The sequence below is a fragment of the Patella vulgata genome, chromosome 5, assembly GCF_932274485.2.
Source record: "Patella vulgata chromosome 5, xgPatVulg1.2, whole genome shotgun sequence".
Classification (NCBI taxonomy): Eukaryota; Metazoa; Mollusca; class Gastropoda; family Patellidae; genus Patella; species Patella vulgata.
This window is the reverse complement of record NC_065883.2, coordinates 40,134,885-40,154,209: the sequence shown is the minus strand read 5'-3', so window position 1 is coordinate 40,154,209 and position 19,325 is coordinate 40,134,885. Positions and strand designations below refer to the sequence as shown.

General features: G+C 34.1%; 2 protein-coding genes across 6 annotated transcripts in view; both read left to right on the top strand.

The window, feature by feature from the left end:
- The window catches only part of LOC126820651 (methionine--tRNA ligase, cytoplasmic), a 299,938-nt gene that overhangs the window by 259,390 nt on the left and 21,223 nt on the right, over positions 1 to 19,325 (top strand). For all 5 annotated transcript variants that reach the window (XM_056101237.1, XM_056101236.1, XM_050548738.2 and 2 more), the window contains one exon: positions 7,054 to 7,155. In XM_056101237.1, the coding sequence (XP_055957212.1) occupies positions 7,054 to 7,155 (102 nt within the window). The remainder of the gene's footprint in view (positions 1 to 7,053; positions 7,156 to 19,325) is intronic.
- Positions 12,222 to 13,491, top strand: LOC126820675 (uncharacterized). The gene is made up of 2 exons (XM_050548810.2): positions 12,222 to 12,370; positions 12,611 to 13,491. Exons 1-2 carry the CDS (start codon positions 12,284 to 12,286, stop codon positions 13,400 to 13,402), a joined length of 879 nt encoding a protein of 292 aa, XP_050404767.1. The 5' UTR covers positions 12,222 to 12,283; the 3' UTR covers positions 13,403 to 13,491.

The following is a 19,325-nucleotide window of genomic DNA, read 5'->3' as shown; positions in this document are numbered from 1 at the left end:
AGATATAAATGGCCTCAATCTAGGTATTGTCATGCTGCGTGTAGTGGGCGGGACAAATGACACAATCATTTGATTGTCAGTTGTTTGGATAGTATAAAATAAACTAGAATTATTGTTTCTCTTTTTACCGGTAGTCAGGATTTAAGCCGTGAGTAACTGATCATGATAAATTATTTCTATCACAGCCAATTGCTCGTGAATTTAACAGGATGTAATAGACAGCCATTTGTGTTGTGGGCGGGACTCTAACGACAATTTGACTACCGTACAAGCGCCAGAATTACCACTTAAGTTATGAAACAATTCAATTGAGAGTTGTAATTAATATAAAGTCTTATGCAATTCAAAAAATGTATATAGAGTTTAATTTCATAAAGAAATATATATAAAGCTTGATACAGCTAAATATCGGTAATTATTATAACTGTAAACAGTAAAGTTTGGGCCAGTTACTGGAGATCGCAGGTGTATTTGAATCACGTATGGTAACTATGGTATGGCACCTGTTTCACAAGGCGCTGGAGAAGGGTGTGCCTAAACCATGCATTTTTATTTTTTCCTGAAACACCTCTGCCAAACTCGCCCTGCGCCTTATCTACGCATGCGCCTAATACACCGAAAAATACGGTATTCTTCTAGTGGTCAAATGAACAAAGTGTTTATCGCTTTATTTACATGTGCTAGTACAAAAGCCATACATTTAGATTTGGTTCCTGATGCTTCGTCAGAGTCTTTTATCAGGTGTTTAAAGAGATTTATTGGTCGAAGAGGGAAACTTTTAAGAGTTCAGAGTTACACAGTTTTCTTGCGTCGAAGAGGATATGCTGGTATTATAATATTGAGCGCTCGCCCTGGTGGGGAGGTTTCTTTGAGAGAATGGCGAGATCTACAAAACGTTGTTTAAAGAAGACAATTATTATTGGTACAGCTAGATTATCTGATGAAGAACTGTTGACTTTAATCATAGAGATTGAAGGTGTTTTGAACTCTAGACCACTTACTTATGTGTGCGAAGATGGTGGTGAGACGCTTAGGCCCTCGCATTTGATTTTAGGCCGTCGTTTGTTATCCCAAACCAATGATTCAAGTAATGCGAACGATTTTAGTGTTAAAACGAATAAAGATTGTAGAAAACGAAATTCTTATCTGAATACAGTGTTAACCCATTTCTGGAATAGATGGCGGAAAGACTATTTAACAGATTTAAAAGATCACCATCGATCCAGAACCAAGAAAGGTCCTACTGTTCATGTTGGTGACGTAGTCGTTGTCCAGGAAGATTAAACTGGAGTATAGCCTGTGTAGAGAAAACGTTTGGAGGTCACGATGGCAATATTCGTGCTGCGGAAATTTGTGTACATGATAAACTCGGTAGGCCAATCGCGATGAATCGGCCATTTCAAAAGTTGTTTCCTTTAGACTAGTTGGTTACAGATAATTGAGTATTGAAATGTAAATTCTTTATTTTCAAACAGTAATTCTATAACTCCTAATGTCAAGTTTTACGAGTGTAGAGTATAGTGTGTAGACTTAGATTCTGATTATAGCTTTAAATTCCCTTCTATTATATTCTTGATTCTTGCTGGTGGTACTATTTTTATACGCCCACATTTTTATGTGGACGTATATTGTCGTCGCCCCTGTTTGTCCGTCCACAATTTGTTTGTGGACACTCTACAGGTCACAATTTTTATCCGATTTCAACGAAACTTGAAATATAGCTTTATCTCCCTAAGATCTCAGTTCCTTTCGATATTGGCATGTATTGGACCATAACTTCATGGATTATGGCCCCTGATTATACGAAAAATTGCGTTTTTAGCTTGTGGACACTCTAGAGGTCACAATTTTGATCCGATTTTGATGAAACTTGAAATGCATGTTTATAACGCAAAGATCTTGGTTCCTTTTGATATTTGCACATATCGGATTGTAACTTCCTGAATTTTGGCCCCTAATTGTACGAAAAATAGTGTTTTTAGCTTGTGGACCCTATTTTTTATCCGATTTAAAAAAACATATTATATCACCGTTACATCCTAAGGGACGGCTGAGTTCGAATTTCGTGAAAATTGGCCCAAAACTGACAGACAAAATGGCTGCCGTTCGTTCTCAAATAGTGTAAAAATATGGTATATCAAGGTTGTGGACCCTATAGAGGTCACAATTTTAATCCTATTTTGATGAAACTTGAAATGTAAGTTTATAACCCAAAGATCTCGATTGCTTTCGATATTCGTGCATTTCGGACCGTAACTTCCTGAATTATAGCCCCTGTTTGTACGAAAAATCTCGTTTTCATCTTGTGGACCCTATAGACTCATAATTTTTATCTGATTTTTAAAAAAAATGTATTATTATATCACCGTTACACCCTAAGGACGGCTAAGTTCGAATTTCGTGAAAATCGGCCCAAAACTGACAGACAAAATGACTGCCGTTCGTTCTCAAATAGCGTAAAAATATGGTATATCAAGGTTGTGGACACTATAGAGGTCACAATTTTTATCCGATTTTGTTGAAACTTGAAATCTAAGTTCATAATCCAAAGAATTCGGTTCCTTTAGATATTCGCGCATATCGGACCGTAACTTCCTGAATTATGGCCCCTGATTGTACCAAAAATCATGTTTTTAGCTTGTGGACCCTATAGAGGTCATAATTTTTATCCGATTTAAAAAAACGTTCAATTATATCCCCAATTATATCCCCGTTACACCCAAAGGTTGGCTGAGTTTGAATTTCGTGAAAATCAGCCCGAAATTGACAGACAAAATGGCCGCCGTTCGTTCTCAAATAGCGTAAAAATATGGTATATCAATGTTGTGGACACTATAGAGGTCACAATAATTTTTATCCGATTTTGTTGAAACTTGAAATCTAAGTTGATAATCCAAAGATCTCGGTTCCTTTCGATATTCGCGCATATCGGACCGTAACTTCCTGAATTATGGCCCCTGATTGTACCAAAAATCGTGTTTTTAGTTTGTGGACCTTATAGAGGTCATAATTTAAAAAAACGTTCAATTATATCACCGTTACACCCAAAGGTTGGCTGAGTTCGAATTTCGTGAAAATCGGCCCAAAACTGACAGACAAAATGACCGCCGTTCGTTCTCAAATAGCGTAAAAATATGGTATATCAAGGTTGTGGACACTATAGAGGTCACAATTTTTATCCGATTTTGTTGAAACTTGAAATCTAAGTTGATAATCCAAAGATCTCGGTTCTTTTCGATATTCGCGCATATCGGACCGTAACTTCCTGAATTATGGCCCCTGATTGTACCAAAAATCGCGTTTTTAGCTTGTGGACCCTATAGAGGTCATAATTTTTATCCGATTTAAAAAAACGTTCAATTATATCACCGTTACACCCTAAGGATGGCTGAGTTCGAATTTTCTGAAAATTGGCCCAAAACTGACAGACAAAATGGCCGCCGTTCGTTCTCAAATAGCGTAAAAATATGGTATATCAATGTTGTGGACACTATAGAGGTCACAATTTTTATCCGATTTTGTTGAAACTTGAAATCTAAGTTGATAATCCAAAGATCTCGGTTCCTTTTGATATTCGCACATATCTGACCGTAACTTCCTGAATTATGGCCCCTGATTGTACCAAAAATCGCGTTTTTAGCTTGTAGACCCTATAGAGGTCATAATTTTTATCCGATTTAAAAAAACGTATTATTATATCACCGTTATACCCTAAGGATGGCTGAGTTCGAATTTTGTGAAAATCGGCCCATAATTGACAGACAAAATGGCCGCCGTTCGTTCTCAAATAGCGTAAAAGTATGGTATATCAAGGTTGTGGACACTATAGAGGTCACAATTTTTATCCGATTTTGTTGAAACTTGAAATGTAAGTTTATAACCCAAAGATCTCAGTTCCTTTCGATATTCACGCATATCAAATTGTAATTTCCTGAATTATGGCCCTTGATTGTAGGAAAAATCACTTTCTTGTTAGCTTGTTCTCTATCCATCTCTCGAAAATGTGGGCGTATCCTGCCTGGCAGCCGCTGGTTATCCGATTTTGTTGAAACTTGAAATGTAAGTTTATAACCAAAGATCTCGGTTCCTTTCGATGGTCACGCATGTCGGACCGTAACTTCCTGAATTATGGCCCCTGATTGTACGAAAAATCACGTTTTTAGCTTGTGGACCCTATAGAGGTCATAATTTCTATCCGATTTAAAAAATCGTTTTAGTATATCACCATTACACCCTAAGGATAGTTGAGTTCGAATTTCGTAAATATCGGACCAAAGCTGACAGACAAAATGGCCGCCCCTCGTACTCAAATAGTGTCAAAATATGGTATATCAATGTTGTGGATCCTCTCGAGGTCACATTTTTCTTTTGACTTATATGAAACTTGAAATGTAAGTTAATAACCCAAAGATCTTGGTTCCTTTCGATATTCGGCATATCGGATAGTAACTTCGTGAATTATGGCCCTTGATTGTACGAAAAATCGCGTTTTTAGCTTGTGGTCCTTGTAGAGGTCACAATTTTTATCTGATTTAAAAAAAATGTGTAAATATATCACCATTACACACTAAAATCATGGATCCTTTTGATAATCGCGGATACCCGAACTTAACTTAGTGGATTATGGCCTCTGATTGTTCGAAAAATGGCATTTCTAGCTTGGGGATTCTCTACAGATCACAATTTTTTTCCGATTTTAAATATTTCACCATTTCACCATAATGAAGGTTGAATCCGAATTTCGGGAAAATCGAAATGAAACTGCCCAACAAAATGCCCGTTCTTTGTTCGCAAATTGTGTAAAAGTATGCAATACGAAGGTTGTCAACCCTCTAAGGGTCACAATTTTTGTCCGATTCTGATGAAACTTAAATCATATCTTTATATCCCAAAGATCTCAGTCCTTTTTGATATTTGCGCATTTCAGACCATAACTTTCTGGATTATTGCCCCTGATTGTACAAAAAATCCTGTTTGTTTTTAGCTTGTTCTCTATCCATCCCTTGCAAAATGTGGAAATATCCTGCCTGGCAGCTACTGGTTCCTTTTTATGTAAATGTCAATGACAAATTTTAGGGGGGAATGTGTTAAGAAAATAGTCTTATCAGTAAAACATAAAAATACAGTCCTGATGAGTAAAGGGAGACAACTCCACTTTACAAGTAAATAGAGTTGTCTCGCGCTTAAATTTTGTTTACTGACCACGTTTTTTCAAGTGTAGTCTGTAAAGTGAAGACTGAATAAAACATATTATATTCCTAGATACAGAGTTTAGATGGCGTCATTTGTTCCTACACACTCTCTGAGTATAGCTGATGTATAGAGTGTTTTACAGAATCTTTGAAAAAAATAACAGTTAATGGCTTGTCCACAAATAAAATGCGGTTTAGTAGCCAGCTATCCGAAAGAAACTACAATAGCAGGGAGTGTCTCTATTCTTCCCGTTCAATCAAATCTCTCCTAAGTACAGCAACATGACAGCCCTTCGTTTAATCTGGGGTCTTCCCTAAAACTTTGGACAGTGATTTAAGGTATTAAAAATGGTGAAAGTATTGTTCATGTCCAAACAGTATTGTTTACATTGTAACCGTTTTGATAGCCTCATTTGTCACGCAATTAGTTTTTCTGCAATATTCTGCTATGCACTGGTTAGTTGGCCGTAAACATACTTGGAGCTCTGTTTAAAGTAGCTAAGTCTCTAACCCAATATCATCCAAAGTCTTCGACATTGAAAACACACATTATTTGTCAATTTACATCAACATTGATGTTGTGATCTTACCTAGAAAAGATGGCCTTCTGATATCCAATATTTAAGACAAAATAAACATTTTACCATTCATGTATCATAATGCCTTTAAATTTATACACAGTGTTTTAGGTCATGAGACGAAGAAACCTATTGATTTTCAACTATTTTCAATAATTACTGCCAGAGTTTTAGTCCTTGACATGTTTGAAAAGTCTTGTAGTAGCTCTTGAGGCTAAAGTTAATATCAGATTGACTTTAAACTTATACACAGTGTTTAAGGTCATGATTTCAGATGCCTATTTTTTTTCAGCGATTTCCGATAGTTGCTGCCAGAAATATCTTGTTTATGCTCTAGAGGCTAAAGTTAATATCCGATTGACTTTAAATTTATACACAGGGTTTATGGCCATGATTTTCAACTATTTTCAATAATTACTGCTAGAGTTTTAGTCCTTGACATATTTGAAAAGTCTTGTAGATAGAAGCTCTTGAGGCTAAAGTTAATATCAGATTGACTTTAAACTTAAGGTCATGAGACAAAGTATCCTATTAATTTTCAACGATTTCAGATAACTTCTGCCAGAGTCAATGCCCTTGATCACTTTGAAAAACCTTGTGAACACTCTAGAGGCTAAAACTCCATTCATTCATTTACTCTAGAGGCTAAAGTTAATGTAAATTGTTTAAGGTCATGAGACAAACAATCAAAATATATTCTAATGTTTTCTGATAATTACTTCATGGGATATTACTCGTCATCAGATTTTCATGTGTTGTAAATGTTCTCATTACTGGCAAAAGAAAAAATATGCGTCAACACTTATTCACTGCCCGGATGACTTAGCTGCTGTGGGCGTATGTTTCGTTGCCTTGCAACCTATCTTTTAGCTTAAAAGACCCTCAAATATATCACTGTTGCACCATAATTACGGTTGATTTCATATTTCCTGAAAATCAGATGGAGACATGATTATCTAATTAATACTGCCTATTATCAACAATAATCGAGATGAGTACTAGTTATACACACAGTACATTCAATATATTTTGGAATTTTGAACATTATTCGCAATCTCTTGATGTCCGATTGGGCATGTTCCTGGGCAGGTTTGGAAAATTGTATAGGACATGTCCAGAATATACGAGCGAAATAGCATCCCTGCAGTCTAAAAGCTGTATTTGATTTTCTCCTGAGATTCTCAAACAACAAGGCCAAGATGGGATAGTATAGTGTGAATCATTTATGAATATTGACATAATATTTTGCATGTGTTTTCAAAGATTATTTGTTTTATTTGAAGGTGACACAACCTAAAACAGACAAAAGTATTGCCATGACTGTTGGGATATCAGAAGCTTCTGATAGTGAAATAGTTAGCTTAACAGATGAAGCAACTAAACAGGTGAGGACAAAATTAAGATCCATATATTTGTTTCGTTTTAATGATATATCACTTTTCAATTTTCATGTGGTTGTATATTGTCATCATACCTGTCCATTCCTTTCTAGATGACCGGAGAATGCATTTGACACAATATTTTTGATAATATAAAAGATAGGTTGCCAGGCAACGAAACATATGCCCACAGCAGCTAAATCGTCCGGGCAGTCAACAAGAGTTGTCGCATATTTTTACTTTTTTCGGTAATGAAACATTTATAATACACTAAAATCTGATTAAGAGCAACTACTCGGAAAACCATTAGAATTTGTTTGGTTTTTATAAAGTTCTGCCCCATGCTAACGTTTTGTATACAAAACTTTTAATACTGTATCATGAATTTAGCTGTTCCAAGTCATAAAAATTCATTGAAAATCAATATACTTGTTCGTCTCAAGATCTTCAACTCTGTGTATCAATCTGCAGTCAATCGGATATTAACTTTGACCTCTAGAGCGTCCACAAGATTTTTCAAAGTGATCAAGGGCCATAACTTTGTCAGTAATTATCAGAAATATTTGAAAATCAATAGGATTCTTCGCCTCGTGACCTCAAACACTGTGTAAATTTAATGTCAATCAGATATTAACTTTAGCCTTTAGAGCATCCACAAGGTTTTTTGAAGTGATCAAGAGCCATAACTCTGGCAGTAATTATCGGAAATCGCTGAAAATCAAAAGGCTTCTTCGTCTCATGACCTTAAACACTGTGTATAAATTTAAAGTCAATCGGATATTAACTTTCGCCTCTAGAGCGTCCACAAGATTTTTTGAAGTGATCAAGGGCCATAACTCTGGCAGTAATTATCGGAAATCGCTGAAAATCAAAAGGCTTCTTCGTCTCATGACCTTAAACACTGTGTATAAATTTAAAGTCAATCGGATATTAACTTTCGCCTCTAGAGCGTCCACAAGATTTTTTGAAGTGATCAAGGGCCATAACTCTGGCAGTAATTATCGGAAATCGCTGAATATCAATAGGCTTCTTCATCTCATGACCTTAAACACTGTGTATAAATTTAAAGTCATTCAGATATTAACTTTGGCCTCTAGAGCGTCAACAAGATTTTTTGAAGTGATCAAGGGCCATAACTCTGGCAGTAATTATTGGAAATCGCTGAAAATCAATAGGCTTCTTCGTCTCATGACCTTAAATACTGTGTATAAATTTAAAGTCAATCGGATATTAACTTTGGCCTCTAGAGCGTCGACAAGAATTTTTGAAGTGGTCAAGGACTATAACTCTGGCAGTAATTATCGGAAATCACTGAAAATCAATAGGCTTCTTCGTCTCATGACCTTAAACACTGTGTATAAATTTAAAGTCAATCAGATATTAACTTTGGCCTCTAGAGCGTCCACAAGATTTTTTGAAGTGATCAAGGGCCATAACTCTGGCAGTAATTATTGGAAATCACTGAAAATCAATAGGCTTCTTCGTCTCATGGCCTTAAACACTGTATATGAATTTAAAGTCAATCGGATATTAACTTTAGCCTCTAGAGCGTCCACAAGCAATTGTGGATGCCGGACCGACAGACGGACGGACGGGGGTGACGACAATATACGACCACATTTCAATGTGGCCGTATAAAAATAAAGTTAAATAGCCTCCCACATAACATCATGACATTAAATTTACGTAAAAATGGTCAGTCAGTTTACCATCATTTTGCTCATCTTAACGATAATTTTATGTCATAAAATGACATTAATCTAATGTAAAGTTTACGTTACATTTACGTCATTTTCGGACGTAAAACTAAGGTAAATGTTGCATAAAGTTTACTTCACTTACATTAGATTTACGTCAGAAAATGACATAAGCTTTACGTTAGATTTACTTCAGAAAATGACGTAAATAGAATGTAAAAATGACGTAAACTTTAAATTAGATTAACGTCATTTGCTGACGTAAAATTATCGTTAAAAAGATGAGCAAAATCGAAGCTATAGTGGTTCAATGAGTATGAATTGGCTCCGTACTTGACTGCTGTGTTGGCCGATAAAGTTCATCAGGACTTTCCGGTGTGTTTCACTTGTCATGTACGTACTGTGTACACATTGGGGTGCACATAAAAGAACCCTTAAAGATGGGTGATTCAATAGTATATATGGACTAAAACATATTCAAATCAAACTAATTAATTTGTCATAACTTTGCTTCAAATGCTTCTCAAACATTGTCATTGTGAAGGAATGTCCTGCTATAAAAATTTGATAAAACCAGGTCATGTCTATGTCACGCATACTCCTCGCAGTGTTCCGTTTGATTAGACCTAATCCCACTACTCACTGCTGTACAGAGTGCACATTCTTGTTCTAAATTCTGACTGGTCAATAGTCCCATTAACAACCAATGACTACCTGTGAAACAAAATCAATCGGGGTTAACCAGACCTTTAAATATGTTACCGCAATGTGTCTGTTGACAATCGCGACTAGTTTACGTCATAACGCGCGAAATTTATTATGTTAGATTATGCAGCGCGAAGCAGAATATTGCAGAAAAATTAATTGTTTGACAAACGAGTCTACACAAAATGGCTGCAAATGTCAACATTGCCACATGTAGAATCTGCTTTTCTTCTGTTGGACCACCCAGCAGGCGATTAATATTTTCACCATCATTTGTTACATTTAATCAACTGTCAGAAGTCTTAGGAAAGACCCCACATGAACGAGACGGACTGTCATGCTACATATGTATTAGTTGTTTCAACACATTGAATCGAATACAACGAGTCGACTTCGACTTGCAACATAAAATGGAATCTCTTCGGGCGGTAAGTTAACTATATTCAGCTTAAAAACAAACATCATACATATTTTTATATTTTTTGTTAGTTATTGCTGAGCTCATGATACATGAATTGAAGTGTTGAGCTACTCAGTAAAAATAAATATTGTCTGAATGTAAACGGTAGATCTAAATTATTAATATTATAATCTTTCTTGACAGCTAAAAATTAAAGTAAAAATTTAATTGATAAATTTGATGATTAATTTACAGTTTTAATTTCTATTATATGAAATCAAATATTTTCAGTCAAGAATAGAAATCATATCACTATTGAGGGCCAAAATGTTAGGACAGTCTACATCATCTGTGACAAGTCCACAATTGTTATCAACTCTATTACCAGGTAGGCCTATGACTATGTATTAGCAAAGTATATATATTCTTGCTCAAAAAATAAAATCAGGTAGCCTACTGTACTAATAAAAGATTGACTTTACAAACTACAAGAAAAATGTTAATTCCCAACCACCTTTATATGTACCGGTAAATGGAGGAAAAAAAGTGTAAATTATAATATTTGCATTTGTTTAAATGTAAATTAGGTATTGTTTTATTTCAGTTTCTAGAATGCCTTCAAAAATACTTCCCAAAGAAACTATTGTGCCTCAAACAAAACCTGTAGCACACGCTTCACTATCATTTTCTAGAATGCCTGTAAAGATTTCTCCCAGAGAAACTATTGTGCCTCAAACAACACCTGTGCTGCAAGCTTCACTATCAGGTAATATTACTGTCATTCAGGCTATTCATGACAACAAATAATTCATGATGACAGTGTAGGCCTAGCGTAGGTTACAAATCATTTTGCTTTATCTTAGTTTGGATTGTGTTGACCAAATATATAAATGTTACTTGTTAAGGTATGGAAAATTTGTTGAAAGCTTAATGTGACCAAATCCGAATTTGTGTATCATTTATCATCGAAACTGTAAATGTTGGTTAATTGAGGTATGTTTTTTTTTAAAAATGTTTTCCAGCACCCAGAAGTGTACTGCCTAGGGCAAGCTCTAGTGACATAAATACTCGTATTATTCCACAAATAGTCTATACAACACCAAAGAAATCCCCCAAAGCATCAATGAAGCGGCCTTCAATTAGACTGACTCCAACCCCAAGACAGAATAAAAAACAGCAAGTTACTCAGAGGAAAGGTCCTGCAACAGGTTTACGTGTTGAACTGTTTGGTAAATCTACAGTAAGTCTTTAAAAAATATGTTGATAAATATTTTGTCTCTATCAGCTTCTCCCCTCCCCCCGTCCCAAATAGAAAAAAGGCCTCGCATTAAACTATTCATCTATAACGTCATACAAATTCTATGATTGGTAGTATATTATAACTATGTTTATTGTTTCAGAATGAAGAAGAAGATATATCTTTGTCTCCCCTAGAAAGTGAATTAGGAATTTGTGCACAGCCTATGAGTGTAGAAGAATCCGAAAAGGCACAAAAAGCTAAAAGGTCGTTAGTTGTGGGACATATGAGAGTAAGTATTTTTTAAACCGAGATAGAGAAATTAAATTTTATGTCCACTCGACACAAACTAGGTCATTTCGGGACTAACATATGGTTCAATATTATTTCAATAATTTGCTAGCGCGTAAAGGTCTTTAGCAGTACGTGGGAGGTTGGACAGGCGACCCTACTCCTTGTTATGTATGAGCGGGGAATTTAAACCACACCACTTGACTCAATGACAGACCTTATAATACAACGCGTTAACCATTCTACCACCCAACCCCCTAAGTATTTTTAAGCCACTTGTAGAAATAAAAAGAATCTTGCGGTACCAGTATTTTTGAAGCTTGTGCAACAACAAAATTTAGTGTATATTTCTTATAAAGAGAACAACATGATGATATCAAAATGCGTAAATAACAATATGTTAATATTATGTAACTTTAACTGCAGTCTCCTTTTTTTCAGGTTTTGCATAAGGATGATAGCTCAACTACAACTAAGAGTCGTGTTATAAAAGAGGATGAAATGAAGAAGATTATCAAATCAATTGCTAGGAGAGATACAGCCGATTGCATTGCTAAAAAGCTTTTTAAATCAAATCTAAAAGAAAGCTTGATTAAAACTTTTATTAAAGATCTTGATACCTCTTGCAAAAAAATATGCTCAAGAACCTTTAATTCAAAATTACGTGAAATCACACCAGAAAGAATGAAATATATAAGTTTAAATGATATTGCTTTTGAATTTCAAGTGGATTCACCATTACTGTATGAAACTTTACAGTGCTTGACAAAAGGTAGCCCATAAGACATCGCCATTAATGGGGCGATGTCATTATTTTCAAGAAATAACAACATGTCATTGGTACATCATGTTGTTGGACAGGTATTGGATCACAGTGGAACTACAGATGAGGTTACTATATGTTATCAATTTAAATAAACCCAAATTCCATAAAGAGAAAAGAACACAAACAGCTGATTAATCATAAAGCATTTTAAATTATGGCTCAGTATAGTTCTACCTTAAATCCTCTTGTCTTGGCCTTACATGTTTTATTTTTCCAGAAGAAAGAAAGACCTACAAATAAATTGATCTTTTATTGTATCAATATTCAACTAGATTTTGTAGATATTAATATTATTTTTTTTTTAGACATTAGGCATTATGAATCATATGGGCTTGACGGTTTCCACTTCAAGTATCCATAAACAGAAGAAGAACATTCAGACATATCATGAAATACATATCAAGGAAATGTTTAAAGTTCCTGAATTAGGTAGGTCACATAACATTGAGGTGATAGGTGATAATGTTGATATAACAAGAAATCCTTCCCAGATGAGCAAAGAACGTCGTAGGAAGAGTTGGCATTGGTTTTTGTTATTGGGAATCGAAAAAAGAGTTTTATTTCCAACTCTTCCTGACAGTAAACCGAAAGCTGACATTTTGTCAGTACCAAATGCAGACTTTATTCCAAATGAATTAGATTGTAAAAGTTTGGAGGAGAATTTTATATTCCATATCATGCACATTTTAGCAAGGTATGTGCCATTTTTCCAGAACTTTAAATTATGCTTACCTTCTTCAATACCTCATGCACATGAAAAAGAAACATCACAGAAGTCAGAGTATGCAATCCTGGACATGCTGGACAAAAGCGAAAATAAATCTGATGAAATGATTGCTATACTGGAACATGTTCACAACAACTATATACCTCAAACTGGGACCCCTCCATCTGTTGTAAAAAAATTAGTTTTTGGTGGTGATTGTCTTACCAATGAACGTGCTTACTCATCACAAACAGCCATGTTGGCCCATTCAACTGATAGTGACAGATTAGCTGGAGTTATTCACAGACCTGAGGGTTTACATCGAATGATGAATCTCTGTTTGGTATTCCTAGAATTATCGTTAAAGTTTGATCTTTGGTTCAGTTTATAGTTCGTTATTTATTCTGGACAAAGTTAGTCCATCATGTTAGCAAAGACGTTCAGAGTGAGTCATGCTTTATTATTTCGTACAGCAATTTGAATGACTTAATATTATAAATAACATCTATTCTAAATAGTGCAACAAAGCAATTGCTATCTAATTTAAAAATAATAAAAAAATAAAAATGGCAGTGCCATGATAGCATTTTGCAAATAGAGCCATTATATATATAGATTTGTTTTGCATGCAATTGAGAGTTTGTTGTTTTAAGTTATAAACTCTCATCTCCACAAAGAAAATGGAGATTTTCAATTTTGTTCAAATCATTCCTTCATTTTGTTTCTTGCATGTTGTTGCTTGAATTATTCAAGAGTTATTTTTGAAAGTTCTAAAGATTAAGTTCATACACATTCAAAGTAAGCTTACTAAAAATCATTGATGTTCAGCTATCAATAATTCACAAATCATAGTTTTAACATTTTGACCATAGATATAATAATAATTCTGAGTATATATTTCACGCTGCCAAGCCAATTATAATATTCATTGGTCTTTTTCTGATTTCCTTAATATTACTGTAATACAGTAACTATTTCCAGTTTCATTGTAATACAGTTGTCATAATCCCGATAATTCTTGGTCCCTTTTTGCACCTTGTTTTTAGAATGAAAATGAATTTTTAAAATATAGAGAACTAAAACAATTATTCATACGCTGTTCTGTTTTATTAATTAAACCTGCATGCCACCAATATGTGCAATTACTTTTATCTACCTTAAATAATCATGTTTCTATGTTATTTTGGGCTAATAATCAAAAAATGAGCATTACTTGGTAGCCTAATTATTGCATAATTTTTATTGTATTATTGATTTTTGACCTTAAAATCTTTGCAGCTGACTAAAGATGACATATATTTTTAGATAATGTTTTTCTTTATTCAAATAATAGTTGATAACTGGATTCTCATTCTAATCGTGTTTGTATAGTCTAAATAGTCATTTATCCCAGTTATTGTATAATTTTAGTTTATTAATTATACATTTTAGTTTATTTATCAACAATTTTACAAGCATACTTGGGAGGGTTGATGTTCATGGTCCAGATGAAGTAATTGGAAAATATAGGTACATGTATTCTTTTTGTAATAAATTAATTTTGTATTATTTATATAGAATAGTTACCATCGTATAAGATTTCATAAATGATATTTAGAATTTTTTTACAAATATCAGATCACGCACTGCAGGAATCACTGGGAGACAGTCCCATATTGCAGTCAAAAACTAAGTTAGGATACAATGTCTTTGCAGCTCTAGTTACATAGTTTGATTGAATGTTACAGTCTTTCTAAACTTGTTTCAGGAGCCACTATTCGTTTATTCAGGATTGTCTTGATGGATATGTTGTGGCCGCATGCATGGAATTATTAAATCTGCCTGAACTGCATAGTGAAGCCGGAGTCAAACCACCACCTTTGTTCAATATAAATGACACCAGTCGATATCAGTACATTTATAGTGTTGCCAGAGATATATTGGAGAAATTTATTAAATTATCAGATGGTAAGTAAATCCCAATAATATCTTAAAAGTTATAACATTTTCATGTAATATTGTTTATTTTTGTCTTGATAAACAAAAGGTTCTGTATAATGTATATTGCTTTCATTATTGAAAACACAAGGAATGACCAGGTGTGCATATTATTTATTCACATGTGTACTGTTTACTAACGAGACAAATACAGAAACACAACTTAAATGTATTTAATCATGTCGTTAATCTCTATATTGTATCTTTGAAATCATTTCAGATATAAAAGATATTACAGTACAAAATGCATCAATGGAATCAGAATCCGAAGTGTACTCAGAAAAATTTAACAAAGATTTAAATCGATATGTCTGTGATTGTGGCCAGAGATACAAAACAAAGGGATTTTTCAAAAAGCGTCTTCAAACTAAGCATGATCTTCTCCCTGACTTAGTTTCTGAAAAAACACAGGAAGATGGCATTAGTTTATTTCGATCATCGTTTATGAAATGTGTGTTACTTTTAAGGGATACTAATGATGCCTATCGTCAGGGAGATGGATTCAGGATTGAAAGGAACGCAAAATTTGAAATGTTGCTGGCAGATGTTGGTCATCACTATAAATATAAATTATGGCTTTTCCGCTTTAATGCCTGTATAACCGCTTTGCTTACAGAAAGAGAAGCGGAAGAATACAAATGGAACTGCACAACAAATACTGCAGGTGGCATTGGTAAAAACATTCCAAATGACAATCTTGTGGAGTTGACTGTTCAAGCCGTGAAGAAAAAAGTTCAGTCACAGGGAGCAAATGCCACTTTTGACAGTGCTAGGAAAGCCTCTTTAGGTATCAAAACCCAGAATTTAATCAAACAGAACATCATGGATGAATCTAGGACCAAACAGTCTGGTACCTCAAGGCCTACAGTTTTAAAAGAAAATGACATCATAGCAATTATTAACCAGTGCAAAAGATCTGAAATGTTTACTAGAGAAAATATCCCAGGGCGCGAATTTGGTGGATTTAAGAAGTTTACTGATGTGTTCAAGAAAGTTAAAATGGAAAACCTCCATAAATGGTTAACTTACCAAAAGAAACGTATTTCTGTTGAAATGTTTTGAAATGTTGGTTAGATCTTAGACAAAATGTTTTTAATGGTGTAAGAAAAAGTGCACAGAATGGCCAAAGTCATTAAATTGCTATTGTAGTAGGAGATAGTAGAAAACTCTTTGATAATTATTTATATGCAATTTTATACACCCATATTTTAATGTTAACATGTATTAACCTCGAGTTCATTCATCCACAATTGTGAAGTTTTGGCTGGTACTGATTGTGAACATAATATAGGTGTGATTGTTTATTGGGACATAAAAAGGTACCTTTAATGACATTTCAGATATCATAATACCCGACAGAGGTCTTTATGGAAATTTTTAAAACTCATTGAGATTGTTTTTAGCATTTATGTAGAATTCTTACTGTACTTGAATCATAAATTCCCCCACCCCTGCTTTAGGTTGCATGAATGCCACAAGCAATGAATTCCTGTTTTACAATATATTCCCTAAACTCATTCCAACATATGTAGATATAATGACCATTATTGTCCCTTATTAAAGCGTGGTCTGCACATACATGTAATCATGGATGAATATATACATGTATGAAAAGGAGATGAAAGATGCATTATGTAAGCTTTAGATCAAGAGTTGGTCGTTCTTGCTCTAATAGTTCCAAAATAGATAATTCAAAATTAACATATTGAAAATTTCATTCAAATTACTTTCCTCTGAGAGACGTTACCACTGTTTAAAGTTTTGATATAGATTGTTTATTATCGTAGCAACATTACTTGTTAATTGTGACTCGGCCTCTCTTCTCCAATTTGAAAATAAATCAATAAATAATGATCGTATTTTAATCTGTTTACATCTGCTCCATCGGTTGATCTAGAGAGTTGATTATAGGCTTGCAAATATCATTAAATGGCGATCATATTTTAATCTGTTTACATTTGTGCCATCTGATTATCTAGACAGTTGATTAAAGGATCGTCATGTGAATAAATGTCTAAATAATAGTTTATATAACATCTGAAGTCAAAATAAAACCCTGTAATTGCCAGATTTAGCTATTACAGAATTCATCTTTAATATTATATGTTCATGTTAAATATAGAGGTGGACAGCAGCATTTTTGACTATCTTCTCTGACTTTCAACTGCAACCAAGAGATCTGCACAAGTTACATGTACCACTTCATGCCTGGTACAGTTACTTCTGTTTTTTCATTTTGTCCGAACAAAGTAGACACACTTTTTTTCATCCGAACAAAGTAGACACACTTTTTTTCATCCGAACAAAGTAGACACACTTTTTTTTATCCAAACAAGTGGAAACAAACGGATCAGAACTCAAAATATTTTAATTATTAGTTCGTGCTACCAATATTGTACTATAAACTGACTTTTTGGTCAGCATATCTAAAGTATAGATGGGTTAGGCCATATCTTTGTGTCTTTCAAATTGTTCAAATACAGCTGATCGACATACATTGGATATACTTTCTACGATTAAAAAAGAAAGACTATGTTGAAAAGACCTGTTTATTTAATATTATCCACATACATGTATCTCATTTCAAATAGCCATGAAAAAGTAATATTCATTTAGATAATGTACATGTAGGGTTGGTCAGAAAGCTATATTTGAAAAGTACTTATCAAACTCAAAAACAATAAGACATTCCTTTTCAGATGTAATTAATATTTAAAATTATGTGATCATGTTTCACATAATCCAGTAAACCGTGAAAAGAAATATTTGAAACAAGGTTATAACATACATGTATCATAAGATAGGCACTAATAAAAGTTTTATGAAACCTCCTCATCGGTTTTATCGTAGTCTTCTTCTTCCATATTATATAATTTGGAGTCTCCAAAAACAACAGATATGATGTCACAAATTTTAGTTGCTAAATCATACGACCAACAGGGTACTTGTGTCAAAACATCTACAGGGGAGAATATCACATTGCACTTTTTAAGAACGTCTGTTATGATGTCATCTGTCAAAGTGTACATACATGTATGTGTGTCAATGATACTTGTATTGACATCTTCATCAGTTTTCAGTGACAATTGTAACCCTTTAAGCTGCTGTTCAAGAATATTTCTGTCTGCATCCAAAACTTCCCTCTCAAAATCAGTACCATCTTCGCTTTCAATTTCAGCAAATACAGGATGTGAAAGTGGGCAGACCGGATCACCACAATCACACAATTTTTCACACAAATCACAGCAGCGGTGCTTTGGATATATTGGAATAAAATGGCATAAATATGCCTCACATAAAACCTTATGCCTACAAACATCACCTCGTGCTAAATTCAGCAAATATGGTTCAACTTTTTTCATATGATTTTTATTTAGTTTGAGCAATATAAGTTCTTGGCTAAAACTCCCATCCCGACCTGCACGTCCCATCTGTTGCGCAAATGTGTCCATGTCACGTGGAAGTCCAAAATGAAGTACATTTTCAACGCCTTTAAAGTTTACTCCCATACCAGCAGCATTGGTGCAAATTAAAATTCGTATCGTGCCTTTCAAATCGTTCATATCTTCTCTGATATAGGTTTTTACAGTTTCTTTTGTTTTGCTGTGATACATGTTGAAAATGGTTGCGGTCCTTCCAAACTTTGAAAGAAAAGCACTATAGATTTTGGCACAATCACTAATGCTACAACAAAATATAATTGTTCTTGGGTAATTTTGTTGTAAAGTGTATAACCCATGAATAGCAAAATTAAATATATCACATATATTGGCAGCAGTTGAAATAGACTTCGATGATATCTTGATGTTTGTCCTATCAGCTGAATCTGTTATGATTGCAGGTGATACTTTAAAATTTAATTTTTTCATGATTTGTTTTCTTTTTAGCTGTGAAGCAGTGGCTGTTAGGGCCATCATTAGCACATCCAAACAAATTGACCGCAATTCTCCAATATTCTTAAACTGGATTCTAAAGGCCTCTTCACCATGATGACTTTCTCCCCTGTAAAAATAAAATTATACATTTATTATTTCTTTTGATTATAAAAGAACAATATTGTAACCTCACTCAAAGGGCAAAAATCATTTTAGAAATCATTTGGGTCTGCATCTTCCCATGGTGCAGACATGTACATGTAGGTCGTTTCTATTCAATATCAGAAATGGTTTAAACTCTGCTAATTGATTTATGGCTTGCCTGATGTGTAAATATTTCTTTTCCATTTAAATGCAAATATTCCGTGAACATTAAGCATTTAAAATTAATATTTTCTGTGTCGAATTTATGAAGCAACATCATGTTATATATCATTTAACAGGTGTTGTAAAAATTCTACC

What these genes read in the sequence shown, in the direction of transcription:
- LOC126820675 (XM_050548810.2), top strand. Translation starts at nt 12,284, where the DNA reads ATGTCATTATTTTCAAGAAATAACAACATGTCATTGGTACATCATGTT. An exon ending in ACAGTGGAACTACAGATGAG is followed by an intron (nt 12,371 to 12,610) that starts GTTACTATATGT and finishes TTTTTTTTTTAG; the next exon opens with ACATTAGGCATTATGAATCA.